The sequence below is a fragment of the Dicentrarchus labrax genome, unplaced genomic scaffold (genome assembly GCF_905237075.1).
Source record: "Dicentrarchus labrax unplaced genomic scaffold, dlabrax2021, whole genome shotgun sequence".
In the NCBI taxonomy this organism is placed as follows: domain Eukaryota; kingdom Metazoa; phylum Chordata; class Actinopteri; family Moronidae; genus Dicentrarchus; species Dicentrarchus labrax.
The window spans coordinates 10,190,352-10,204,219 of record NW_026136724.1 but is presented as its reverse complement, the minus strand read 5'-3'; the positions used below and the strand labels follow the sequence as shown (position 1 = coordinate 10,204,219).

The following is a 13,868-nucleotide window of genomic DNA, read 5'->3' as shown; positions in this document are numbered from 1 at the left end:
TGGAACAAGGGACAACATTTTTTACATGTTTATGTTTACGTATACCGTGAAAAAAGTACAGACATAAAAGTTCTGTCTGAATGAGCTCTGACTCTTTGTCTGTTCATTCATTTATGAGAGCTGGACGTCAGGGGACTTTTTTCCACCGAAGAGCTGTTCTTTTAAATAAGTGAGGTGTGCTGTCTGGTCACACAGATAAAGAGGAACCACAGACTGTGGGTCCCCCAGCGCCTCACTAACACAGATTTATGTTCACTGTCTCTTTCTTTGTCTCCGTCTGACTACAAACCCTTAATGCTGAGTGCTCTCACCCTCTCTGCCTGTGTAAGTCTGCCCTTGGGCTAAGGAAACTGTCTCTCCCTCTTTTTCTGTCTGTCTTTTCTGGATTTGTATCTGACAGTATATCTCTCCTCATTTTCTTTCTTCAGCTGCTCTAACCCCACCCTCTCTACTTCCTTTTTTCCTATTGTACATTAAGAAAATGCCTGTGTGTGTATGTGTGTGTGTGTGTGTGTCTGCCTTCCTGTGCTCTTTGTGTCTGTATTTGTGTGTGTGTGTGTGTGTGTGTGTGTCTTTCTGAAGCGGGTGTACAGTATGGGTGTATATAGAATGCCTCATGTTGCCATAGTTACTGTTGTTAAGAGCAGAAAATCAATGTTGACCCTCAAGACAGAGATATGATGAACAGACACACAGACACACAGACACAGACACAGACACACACACACACACACACACACACACACACACACACACACACACACACACACACACACACACACACACACACACACACACACACACACACACACTCACTCACTCACTCACAGAGGTTGTATAGGGAACCTATTGTACAATGTGTTTGACCGCAGCTTGGCTGCAGAGGAAACAGGCCTGCCCTCTTTCTTACCCAGAGCGCTTTGCACCATTTTGACTTCCCCTGCAGAAGGAAATAATAATGTGAGCCCAGTCATTGTACATTCAGCTGCAACTATAACAAAAAGATGTAGAATATTACTTCCTGGGATTATTTTCACTTAGTGTTTTGGCAGATTGCGCCACCAGCCTCAAGAAAAGACTGTGTTACAGGGGTGTTTATAGGTCAAATTTTTGTTTTTATGAATCCCAAGGAATCTAAATCTAAATTTACCACATTATTGTAACATATATATGCAGCAAAGAATTGTATTTTATTCCTTTTTAGGTTCTTCTTAGGATCTTAAGTTTTACCTCATCATATTTACTGTATGTTCTTATGTTCTTATACTCTTCTCATACAGTTTATATATGGACCAGATATGCACTTACATCTGTATGTAGGAATGAAGAGCAGCCAGTGGTACTAACTAAAATCTTAGTTGGAATAGCATCATAATAGCATTGAGTCACTGCTACTTTACCGGACACACCTGCCAGTCTGTGTCCAGTGGTGTGGTCTTTGCTCTGTTAATGTAAAAGAGAAATTTTACATTCTGTGGTTTTGTGAATCATTTCTTATGCACCCTAAGTCAGAGGTTCCACACCTGGAGGTCGGGACCCCCACAGGGTTTGCAAAACAAATATAAGGGGCCACAAAATACTGAACAGGACAGGAACCATCGTCTTTGTCTGAGTTGGTCACAGCCAGTACACATACTGTATGCAACCAGTAACGATGGGTTTGTGGCTCTTTTCTTAAGCAATGTGTGTTGTACATTCAGTGTCTTCTTTCCTCTGTGGCCTGTTTTATCATGTCACTGTCAGTTCACTGACAGGGTAAAGCCAACCACACTGATAGTTTGAAAGGACATGTGCAAGTGTCATAACTATGCCTTTTTCTTTGTTTATTGAAATTACATTCTTGACTTGAGAAAACAAATGATATACCTAGAAAATGGATACGGTCTACACAATCTGCTTACAGCGGATATTTAAAAACCTTTTATTCTCTTGTCAAAGGTCATAGCTCAGGCTTAGATTTCACATCAGCAGAAAATACATCATTAAATGCTGCTAATGTAAACGCTGTCCATCCCTGTCATAAGGCATTACTCTAAAAGTTGTCGTCGAGCTGCTGGGAGGTCATTAATAATGCTTGCTTGTATCCATAATCAATGCCTTGTTGCCTCTTTTACCTTCCTGTTCCTGCAGGAGAGATGAGGAATGACCTTTACATCACGCTAGAGAAAGGCGAGTTTGAGAAGGGTGGGAAGAGCGTAGCCAGGAACGTAGAGATCACCGTATATGTGCTGGATATCGATGGACAAATCCTCAAGGTAAGGTTTTTTTCTTATCTAGGATCTGTGTCACTGTTGTTATGGCTTCCTTTTGCAAAAGCCATAACTGTCATTGGAAAGATACATCATTTTTAGGTACTTAAACCTTTGTTTATGGACGCTAAATGCCTTATTTAAGTCCTTAGTTACCTCAGATTTTTCTTAATAGTGGGTGTCTTATTTTGGAGCAAAACTCTTCATTTAAATATCGCTGACCCAGATGAGAGCTAAGTGTCTCTCCAGTGTGTTGCCCATTTCTGGTGCAGCGCTGTGACAGTCTGCCTCTGTGGTTTCCTGCGCTGCCTCGGCCTTGAACAGAAAATAGACTCAAATATAACCCTGCTGCCACTGCCGCTGCATGGCACGCAACCCTCTGACACACATACAATAAACACACACATGTAAACCATGTCACACTCACTTTTTTGGCATTTGTGGCGTGTACTGCTTGTTTTAAATTCAGTCCTATATTTTCATGTCTGACTCATTAATTCATTGTGTCCTTCAGATCTGCTCCGTACCCCTCGTCATTGAGCCCGGCCTCTCATTTCCTTTCTTCGCTGCCTGTTCACTCCTCTCCTTCCATCTCGTTTCTTTATTCATTCTCTTCTCTTTGTCTTTCAGAGTCATGTGGCTGCTGGCTCTGGTGAACCAGGTGGGGATGACTACCACTCCCTAGTGCTGTACCACAACAACAGCCCCCGCTGGGCGGAGCAGATCAAACTGCCCATCCCGGTCGACATGTTTCGGGGGTCGCACGTCCGGTTTGAGTTCAGACACTGCTCCAGTAAGTGGGAAGGGGATTGTGGATACCCTTTATTTATCTAAGAAATGTTAAGTGAACACCTTTTTCCAGACTTTAACAAATTTTTCATTTAGCTGTTCAGGTGTGAACGCCTGAGGTGTTGCTTTCTTTTCAGTTGATTATCCATGGGAGTTGGAGGTAAAGAGGCGTTGTTGTGGATCGAGAAGAGCACAATAATCATTCAGCCTCCTACCCGCTTGAATCTGCCAGCCCTCCAGCCTCAAGCCCCCAGGCTGCTGCCACCTCCAACTAGACAGTGTCCAAGTGTATAAGAGTGCACTTATTTAAGCATTTTTATAATGAGACTAGTTTGTCCAACTTCTCACCTCCTAATGAGACAAAACTTTAATTATGACCAAAATATTGCTCACCCTCTTTCTGGGCTGCGGGGAGAAGGCCGAGTCTCCTCTCTCATAACAAGCTGATATTATTATGCCTTTTGCAGCCAAGCTGGGAGGCTGTGTGTCTGTATGCAGTAGATATAGTAGCCTTATTACTGCTGGCAGTGCTAGCATTGCTACCCAAGGGCTGCCTATTAAGAGCCCAATTTAAGCCTGTGGTGACACCAAACTGAGGAGACCATATTACATGTACTATTAGGGCTCCCAAACTTGGGGACAACCTGCCTGAAGAAATATGATTAGCAGACACTCTCATTTTCAATTAATGCAAAAGAGAAAGCTCGCTTTTTTCATGAATATGCTTTTAAATGCTATCTTGCTTTTGCACTCATTATGCAGCCGCGGTAATTGTTAATTTGTTTGTGGGGAGTCCAGTGTTGTTCCTAAATGGTGCTAAAGGGGACTGTCAGGACCTGTCGGTGTGAGCAGTGCAGTACTTTGTTTTTTTATTGCTGATTGTTTATTGAGTATTTCAAGCAATTGAAGCAATTTGCAGTACGAGTGCCTTATTATTAGTAACACTATTGCTGCTGTAGGGGCATGCTACTCCTGACTTTTTTCTCTTTCTAGACACCATAAAGATACAAAGTCTTTCCTTGTTTCCAATTTAAAACCCTGAATTCCTAACAAGCCCCCGGTCTATTAAATTCTGCTATATAATAGAATAGTGTATTTGGTAGAGTGGTTTCAAGATATAACAAACATCAATCTCCACCTGGTCTGCAGAGCTCAGCTAAGCCTGAGTTTCACACAGTACCACTTAATCTTTCTTAATCTCCTAGCACCTAAGGCTATGAGGGTTTATAGATTAGGAAAACCTGTCCAAAAAGAACCACACACAACAAAAAGCAAAAGTTTACAGCCTGTAAGCAATAACTTTCCTGGTGTAAAAACTTAATCACAGCAAAGCAAGACAGAAATAAAATGGTTATGATGCAGTACCAATTTTAAAAGTTTAATACAGTGCAACTTGTGCTTCTCCTGAGACTCACACACACTCACACACACACACACATAGAGGACTGGTAGACACTGCCTAAATGAATCACTAGTGTTGCAATGAAAGGGAATAGAAAACACTTCTCACTTCCCGCTGTGCGCACATTAGCACTTTATTGCTAAAGCAGCAGATAAATCAGATTACATGTGTTCATAATGCAAATTATGCCCAGAGCTTTCAGAAAGCAGCTTAAAACCACAGCAACCCATTTTAGTAAGGCCCTCAAAGAATAATTTAACAGCATCTAAATGTCTTGTTTTTGCTTTGTGCCTGTGCTGAGTGTACTTGGGGTGAGTTCAGTACACCCTGAAACCTTAGTTGTGTGTGGTTACAAGTGCAAGAGATTCTGACCACACACAACAGTGATGCGGGGTGTGGTCAAAGCTTAAAGGTACCATGTAGCGTTCTATGTCTACATTTAGTTTTTCTCATATAGTGCATCATCGAGGCATGTTGAATGCATTTACTCCCTCATAAAACATTTGCGAAGTTAAGTTTTAGCTTGTTCCTACAGTTGAGTGTTTGAGCTTCACTGTGCAGAATGATGTATGTGCAGAGTTCGACACTAGAAGGATGTTTTCACATTCATCTGCTGAAAGTGGAAAGTTTCTCTGTGCCTATTAAAAATCTGATTTTACGAGCATGATTTGATCACAAGTAGTATAATAGTCTTAATACATGTCTGGAGGGGATCTTTAACTTTTTAAAAACATGAATTGTTTGCATCCATGTCTTCTTCTCTGCACACTTTCATTGCAATGTAAAACCATCAGCAGTAACGTGTAGTCTCAACAATGCTTTTCAACTTCATGTTAGGTTTACATTTTAAGTAGAATAAATACACTGAAGGCAAAGCATTAGGCACGTATTACGTAACCAGTTTCATAATATGATCTTTTGTTTATTGTTCTCACAGCCTGTGCTGTTGTATTTTGGACTCAATATCATGTCCATGTGTTGTTGTTTGACAGCTAAAGACAAGGGAGAGAAGAAACTGTTTGGCTACTCCTTTGTTCCTCTGATGCAGGAGGATGGCAGGACTCTGCCAGATGGCACCCATGAGCTCATTATCCATAAGGTAATAACTGCATACCGTCACCACCAAGATTTTGACTGAACAACGTATAATCAAATCCAGTGTGTGCTTTGCAGATTTGTTTCTGGCACATACACAGTGTTTAATATTCATCTTGATGTGTGATTCTATCCTAGATTAAGTCTTATTTTTAAGCAATAGAATGTGATAATTTTACTTTTTTCAATGCTTTTTTACTTTCAATAACAGGGGAGTGATCTGCTTTGTATGAAAATGCAACCTACTTGGCCTATCAGTGTGCCATCCTGGCCCTGCACTACACATTTGATGTGGTATTAACAGAGCAATTTCAATGCAAAAGATTTCATTTGACAAAGACAAAAGTTCCATGGTCATGTTTATTGGTAAATTGCAGTTTAGAGATTCTCTTAAGTGAACCCACTCACAGGTGTTACCAAGGCTACGTCGGATGGGATTACATACTGTATATCATTATGTGACTCATTTGCTCCGTATGGCAAAATGTGGTCCTCCTGTTATCACACTGTTTGGTACCACGGGATGACAAACAGCTCACATCACTCCATTACAGGCTGACGGGCCAATGAGTAATGTCCACTTACGTAACATTGTCAAGCTGCGGGGTTGAATTTAACTGCGAGCGAGTGTTAATGTATGTGCGTTTGTCTTTGACAGTTGGCACTCAAGTAGTTACATAAACATCAGTCTACTCTGTCTGTATCTCTGTATTAAGCATGACCTTCATGTCTGAAGGCTCATCTTTTCACACGTTTTGGCTTTGAAACATCAAAAGACTGAAGCAAATAAAATGGCCAGCGTCCCCAGTTAAAAGCTACTGCAAGACCATCTTGGGTGTAATTCAGAGTAATTGCAGACTACATGCTTTTCCTCAGCTGCAGGCAAAGGGTGTGTGCATAAACCTCAGGCTTTGCTGAGGACGGAAAAGCATGGAGTGCATTCATACATTTTATTGGAAGTGAGGCAGGACAGTGACCAAAAGTCTGATTATTTACTTTGCTGTTAGCTATGTAGTCTTTAAAACACAAAAACCTCTTTTCTTTGTCTTCTTTTCCTGTTAGGAGGTCAGATTTAGTCCTCCCAAACCCCCTAACTTGAGCCTGCCACTTTTAGAGGACAACTCTGGTAGCGTGTGTGTGTGTGTGCATGTGTTCCCATCGTTGAGAGGGGAAAAGGCCCACTCTGATGCCAGATGGAAGTTGCTGAAAAACTCAATGAAACTGGCATGGCCTAGTTTCTCCTCAGACCCAAAATAGACACAGTAGAATCAGTCCAAAGAGTGTGGTAGCTTTGGAGCTCAAACGGCCTCAGCTGTGCATTAAGGCTTCACATGAAATCCTCAAAATAACAACAGAGTTCTGCGATTGATTACGCGCAATCATTTCACATGTGTCAATCATGACTGATATACAGCCCACAGCCAATGAGGTGACAGGTTGGCATTAAAACGGTGAATGCACCAGAACTATCACGTTCTTCCACTCCTCTCCTACAAACCTGTCAATTCACAAAATGTGTGCTTCTCTTCCTGTTTTTTTTCCCAGTGTGAGGAGAATACCAGCTTGGCAGACTGTTCTCGTTACCTGAAGCTGCCATTCTCCAAGGCCAACCTCCCGTCCAACAACCAGACTCTGAAAGGCACCAAAGAGTCTTTCTGGATCACCAGCTTTCTCTGCTCCACCAAGCTTACACAGAATGGTAAACTAGACTCAGGAATTGGCATTTTGGCCACTCGCCCAGTGAGGTGTTGTTTTGGGCTGCTACACTCTAACACTAACTCTTGTCAAATCTCTAACTGGAGTTAACTTGCACCTTAATACACTAGCTGCCACTGTGCTTCTGTGACGCTCACTGAGTAGAGTTTGGAACTATTACTGCCAAATATAGTCATTAACACGTCACAGAAAGCCTGACAAAATGGTTAAATGCCATATGTTTAAGAAAAGACAAAGGGAGCGAAGTGTGCTCAAGTGAGAAAGTGACATTTCCATCCAAAGTGTGTGAAACAAACCTGTGAATATGCAGGGGGGTGGGAATAGCTTCTAGTTTGCATTGCTCACTAATGAGCTAATAAATCCTTATGCCTTCAGAAATCTGCTCGCAAAGTGCGATTTGTAGTCTTATATCAGGAGGACTAGCTTGTCGCTAATATGTTTGCCCTCATTTAAACAAACAGCAGCAACAATAATCATAGATTAAAATATGAAGTATCCAGCAAGGGAGACATTTGCTTTTCTCCAGTGAGTCACTGGTGCATTCCAAACTTCTCCAGACACTGTCACGTTTTACCAGACAACAGTATTTTCAGTCTGCAGAAAAACAGTGAATGATGAATCTTTTTTCACCTCATTAAGTAGATGGAAGAATATATAAACACAAAAGCTACAGGCTCAATTTACTTGCAGCAGGCTGTTCATTTCCTGAATACATTTGACGTTGTCGGTGAATTGATTATAGAAATATTACAGTTTCTGATGACAAAAATGTACGTGACAGATTGGTAAAAAAAACAAACAAATGCAGACATGCACACACACAAACAAATTCACACATAAAGTTGCAAAAAGACACACTTCAGGTTGAACAGAATCCAAAGAGACAGCTAAAAGACTTTCTTCTCAAGTCTTATTCATGCATATGTCTGGGGACCTTGGCTCAGGAAAATGACTTTTTATCTTCTTTATCCCGCTGCACTTGAAAATGTCATCATTTGTTTGGATTCAGAGGAGTTTTGGGGGCTATAATTGAAGGTTGTGGTGATGCTTTGTGATCTGAGGTGCACGCTGCTCTCATAATCCTGAGTTTCTTTACAAACAAACACGAGATGTGTCTTGATCTCTTGTGGTTGTCACTGTCGGTTTTTTTTGTGTGTCTCCTTCATTTGCTATTATATCTCTCTATATCTCCATCTTTTTGTCCTTTCTCCAGGTGATATGTTGGACCTGTTGAAGTGGCGAGCCCACCCCGAAAGGATCAACGACAGCCTCTCCAAGCTGAAGGAGATCGATGGCTCTGAGATTGTTAAAGTAGGTCCCGCAGTGAGACTCTCAATGCTGAATTGCTCCCACTATCCTGGCATTCTTATGATTGATTGCTTTCTGATTTCATTTCAGTCCATATGCTATTTAAGTTTAAGTCAAAAACTGAAGTAAATTTCAGCTCCATTTTGTTTCGCTCCCTACCACAGTTTCTACAGGACACCCTGGACACTCTGTTTGGTATTCTGGATGAAAGCTCTCAGAGATATGGGCTCAAGGTGTTTGATTCACTGGTAAGTAAGCTGTTTTAACACTATGGTAATATACATGGATCTTTTTAGATTTTGTGTTCCTTCTTTCCCCTCATATGTCAACCACAATCTCAAAGTGTTTGAGTCAGAAAACAGAAACACAAGCTGACTGCTGGAGAAAGATCCAGTGATGTAACGCTACAGAGCTCGCTGAACCAATCTCAGCCTGGTTACGCTGCACTGCGCTGATAGAGCGAGTGATCGATCTCTCTGTCTCTCTCTCTCTCTCTCTCTCTCTCTCTCTCTCTCTCCTCTACATCAGTCTCACACTGAGACATGAACACACTCCTCTCAGTGTGGCGTTATCAGTGATGGAAAGGTCTAGCGAGCCGGTGCAGTCATCAAGCTTCCTTTTTGTGGTTTTGAGATCAATCCAACAAGTCTGACGAGTGGACTTATCTTCTGTGGTCGGACAAATCAGTGCATTTCACAATGACCTGCACACAAGGGAAACATGGTGTAATAAGTGCAGCCACTGTCAAAATTAGTTTAGCTTGGTTGTTTTTTATGTTTTATTAAATTTCATTCTGTTTATTGTTGTTTTCCTCATATCTTTTGTATTTGACACTTTTTATCTTTTTCTTTTAATAACTTCAAGTGATGTTTTTTCTTAGCTTAGATGTTGAGCAATGGACAAAACCTTCCAAAATTAACTGTGAGGCTTAGGTTGCTGCAGGGGAACTCAAGCTGTGTAGCTAAGCATTGATCAAACCCACAAAAATGTATTTTAACTTTATTTTTGTATTAATTTTTACTACATATACCAGATTTATTAGGCTGGATCTTAGGGAAATGTGTGTAAAGTTATGCATAAGACATCTAGAATATTTCTACTTGATAGAATGGTGAAGCCATTAAAAACATTTCACTCTGTCTAAACATCATGTAGCTTCCGTGGAACAAACTGATACAGAATATATGTAAAGGGTGTCATTTAGTGTGAAATAAGATCATAAAGCTCCTAAAAAGAGATTAAAAAAAATTATCTTCTATGTTAAGGAATACCTTTTAATAATATGTCTTCTCTGCTTATTTCCAGGTCCATATCATCAACCTCCTCCAGGACAGCAAATTCCAGCACTTCAAACCAGTCATGGACACCTACATCGAGAGCCACTTTGCTGGAGCTTTGTCCTACAGGTATGTGATGTTTCCGCCTTCACTCCTCTACATGTGGCCGTTCGAGGCTACAGCAGCGCCTTGAGCATACGCATATATTGTATTCTAATGACATACTGTATCACATGGACAGGCAGTTGGAGAGCCTGCGTCAGTGCTGAGAGGCAGCTCCACTCAGCTCATTGCTGTGATTTAGTCACCAGGCGCGTGAAAGAAATGCTTATGGTGCCCCCTGGCTGTTGAAAAGTGAAATATGAAATTGTGCTTGCTTTTTGCTTCCCGCCTCCTCGTTTCATTCTCCTATCTATCACATGCACACACATTCACACACATATTCACAACCTGCTGTTCTCACTGACTGTCTTCTTCACACTCTCTGTACCTGCTAAGATACGGTATTAGCACTATCTTCTTCTTCTCCTTTTTTACCCCATGTCTTTTTGCATGCACCCACTCACGCACACACACACACACACGCACAGAGAATACTGCTGCCACATCCATCTGCTTTAAACTTTTCTTACCTGTGATATTGTTTCATTACAATCTGTCACGCCTTAATTAATTAACAAACTATCTATGCATATCATTATTTTTCCTTTTTAAAACTATCTTTAGTAACCAAAATCCTCTCATTCTGCCTTCTTTGTCAGCAGCTTACTGCTGGTGAAACTGAATTGAATTTATTGGTCTTCCTAATGTCATTACTCTCAACTGTAACATTTAAACCAGCTGTATTTAAGCATTTCATGTTAAAACACTGCATTGCCACTTCTATTGTTGCTAAATCCTGTGAGAGAAGCCGATGTAACTCGAGGTGAGTGGTGATACTGTGTGTGTGTGTGTGTGTGTGTGTGTGTGTGTGTGTGTGTGTGTGTGTGTGTGTGTGTGTGTGTGTGTGTGTGTGTTCTCCAGGGACCTGATCAAAGTACTGAAGTGGTACGTGGACCGCATTGTTGATGCAGAACATCAGGATCACATACAGCAGGTGCTCAAGGTGAGGCATTTGCTCTGACGCACACAAACACACACTTGTATACATGCGCATACACACATAGACACAACAACAACACAGATGCATCCAGAAATACAAACAAACAAACTTCCCTCCGTCTTGCTGCCACTCCTGCTAATTTATCCTGCCATCAGCAGTGAACACATCGCACCAGCACCACCATTCATTATTCCCCTCCTCAATCTATTACACTGCATGCAATTTTAATCAGCAGAAATGCACTGCCTCTGGTGTTGGGAATCCACATCACATTATGCTAATGACTCACGCAGATACACATTTGCGGCTTATGTAGTGTGGTTTCCCCATTTATCATTTGCGAAATATGTTCTGCAGCAGAAGTAAATGTACCTCTGTCATGCAGTAAATAATAAATAAGTGGTAGACCACAGATGTGTCTGCAGGGTTTCCTTGTATGAGTGATCTATAGAATGTCTTTCATTAGGCTTTTTAAAGCACCTTCTTTCGGTTGAATTCTGTATCAAAAATGTGAAGTTAAACAATATTGTACTACTTTTCTAATAAAGAAAAAAACGCAGATCACTTTTTAAGTATTGTTGACTATACAATACTTTAAAAGTGTTTGTTGTCAGGTTAAAAAGTGGTTATTTTACCGATTTAATTAGAACAACTGTTTACACTATGACTGCAACTAATTGTCTACCATTAGGTATTGTGGTATTGTAATGTCTATAAAATGTAAAAAAGAAATCATGAAAAAAAACCATCACAAGCTCCAAGTGCCTAAGTGTGACGTCTTCAGACTCCTTATGAGCACTTGCCACTTGTCCAAAACTGAAATTATATGCTATTTTCAGAGATATAAAACAGAGAAAAGCTGTTAATCCTCACATTTGAGAAGCTAGAGTTCTGGTTTAAGAAATTACTTAAAGCAATGATTTTCTGTCATCTCATCAAGTGTTTCAGATAAATAGAGTTATAAAACTCAAACTTTGGATGAAATGCGTCAGGGGCAAAATTTAATGTTATGTCAGACTTCCCTTCCTTTTTCACTGGAAGGGAAGTCTGACTTGCAGGGCTTTTATTTTTTTAAATCACTGAAACACAAATGATGATTTGGAAACGATGATTGTTCTTTCCATCCTCCAGGCCAGCGAGTACATCTTCAAGTACATTATCCAGTCTCGCCGGCTCTTCTCATTGGCCACGGGAGGCCAGAACGAGGAGGAGTTCCGGGTCTGCATCCATGAACTCTTCATGTCCATTCGCTTCTTCCTTTCGCAGGAAAACAAAGGCACCAGTCCCGTCGCACAAACGCAGGTGTGTGTGTGTGTGTGTGTGTGTGTGTGTGTGTGTGTGTGTGTGTGTGTGTGTGTGTGTGTGTGTGTGTGTGTGTGTGTGTGTGTGTTTGGTGTGGGTGTGTCTCAAACCCTCTGTGCCTCCACAATCACAATGTGCATCTCTGTGTGCACTTACGCAAATGTGTAAATCTGTGCCTGTTGGTACTTGTGAGCCACATTATGTTTTCTTTCTCGAGGACTCTTGTTAATGCAGTCATGATAGGTGAGAAATTGCCTGTAATTGAATTTCATACTGCCAAAGGGGTCTGGAGTCGGAATAGGAATTTCTCTGGCAGCTTTTCCTTTCCCGCTGGGAGGTCTGCACAGCAGGGTAGCCGCCTTCACTCTTCGAAACAAGACCAAAACAAATAAGCTAAAGACGCCAAAGATAATCCTAATTATACAGCAAAAAAAACAGAGACAGCTGCTTGTGTGGTTGTGTGGGTCCTTATGCACACTTGTAGGGAACCACCTGCTTTTTTGCCTCTACAGGACCTTTTAGTACAGATCCAGGAGTCTTATGTTGTTCCTCTTCCTCTTGCTGCTTCCATCTCTTCTTTTGTAGTCTCATTTGCATCTTTTTTTCCAGTCACTTCTCTTTAGTCCATTAGCCTCATGTACTCTTTTAATGAATTCAATTCCAGGTCACTAGCAACACTTAAGTCACACAAAACCTGTATAACTGTGTGTGCTCATTCCCTTCTGTGTTAATTATTTCCTTCCTTTGTTGTCTTCTTGCCTCATCCATGTGAACCCTGAACAATGTGTTGTTCAAGCATTTCAAGAAAAATAATCTTTTCAATTACTCCATCAGGTTTTCTTTTCACAGCTCAGTCAAACAATTATAACAAGGCACTCAAGAAATTTGAGTTATCAAAGCCAGCAGTCTTGTTTGAAACCCTCCAGTCTCTTTTAGTCGCTTTGTAATAATTTCACCTTGGTGTATTCCAGTTATGCCCTGTCTTCGCCGTCTGAAAAGCTCCACTTCATCCCTGCACTGACTCCTGATCCAGACTAATCTGTAATCTCAGCACAACAACAGCTGGGGGGAGATGCATGCCAGAATCATGCTAATCTAACTTAATCTGTCCAAAACACATAACACACGTAAACAGCAAAGCCCTGTGCGCATCATTTAGCACCTGTGACCTTTTTTTTGTTTTCATCACAGGATGAGGTAACATCTGTGTTGAGCTGTAAACGGATTACAAAAGAAATTACGTAATTAAAACACACTCAGTGTATTTATATTAATTCAAAAATTAAATCAAAGAATAGGAGTTGTGTGTATCACTCCATTGTGACTCCTCTCTGAGTTTAGACTCCTTAGACTTTAGAACTCCTTGTTGTTCCATCTAAACTTCAAAAGCAAACACCTGTGACAGTAAAAGTGTAAAAGTTTGGTGAAAAATGGCTTCCATGCCAGGTTTTCCTGAAAAAATGAGGGCAAAAAGAAACAAAGAGGGAGAAGATGACACACCTCTCAAGATCTTAGTAAGCTTCATTTTTCAGTTGTGAATGTGACAGAACTTAACAAGAATAAGAAGCATCAGACAGAGTTACAAACCCATTGAGCCCATTGAGCTTCAAAGGACCTCCACATCACCC

General features: G+C 41.0%; 1 protein-coding gene across 12 annotated transcripts in view; it reads left to right on the top strand.

Annotated features, from left to right (window-relative positions):
* Positions 1 to 13,868, top strand: part of dock4b (dedicator of cytokinesis 4b) — a 113,632-nt gene that overhangs the window by 60,309 nt on the left and 39,455 nt on the right. For all 12 annotated transcript variants that reach the window (XM_051392686.1, XM_051392685.1, XM_051392688.1 and 9 more), the window contains exons 14-22: positions 2,131 to 2,255; positions 2,880 to 3,042; positions 5,433 to 5,539; positions 7,081 to 7,234; positions 8,465 to 8,562; positions 8,724 to 8,807; positions 9,865 to 9,965; positions 10,860 to 10,941; positions 12,070 to 12,240. In XM_051392686.1, coding sequence (XP_051248646.1) covers positions 2,131 to 2,255; positions 2,880 to 3,042; positions 5,433 to 5,539; positions 7,081 to 7,234; positions 8,465 to 8,562; positions 8,724 to 8,807; positions 9,865 to 9,965; positions 10,860 to 10,941; positions 12,070 to 12,240 — 1,085 coding nt within the window. The remainder of the gene's footprint in view (positions 1 to 2,130; positions 2,256 to 2,879; positions 3,043 to 5,432; positions 5,540 to 7,080; positions 7,235 to 8,464; positions 8,563 to 8,723; positions 8,808 to 9,864; positions 9,966 to 10,859; positions 10,942 to 12,069; positions 12,241 to 13,868) is intronic.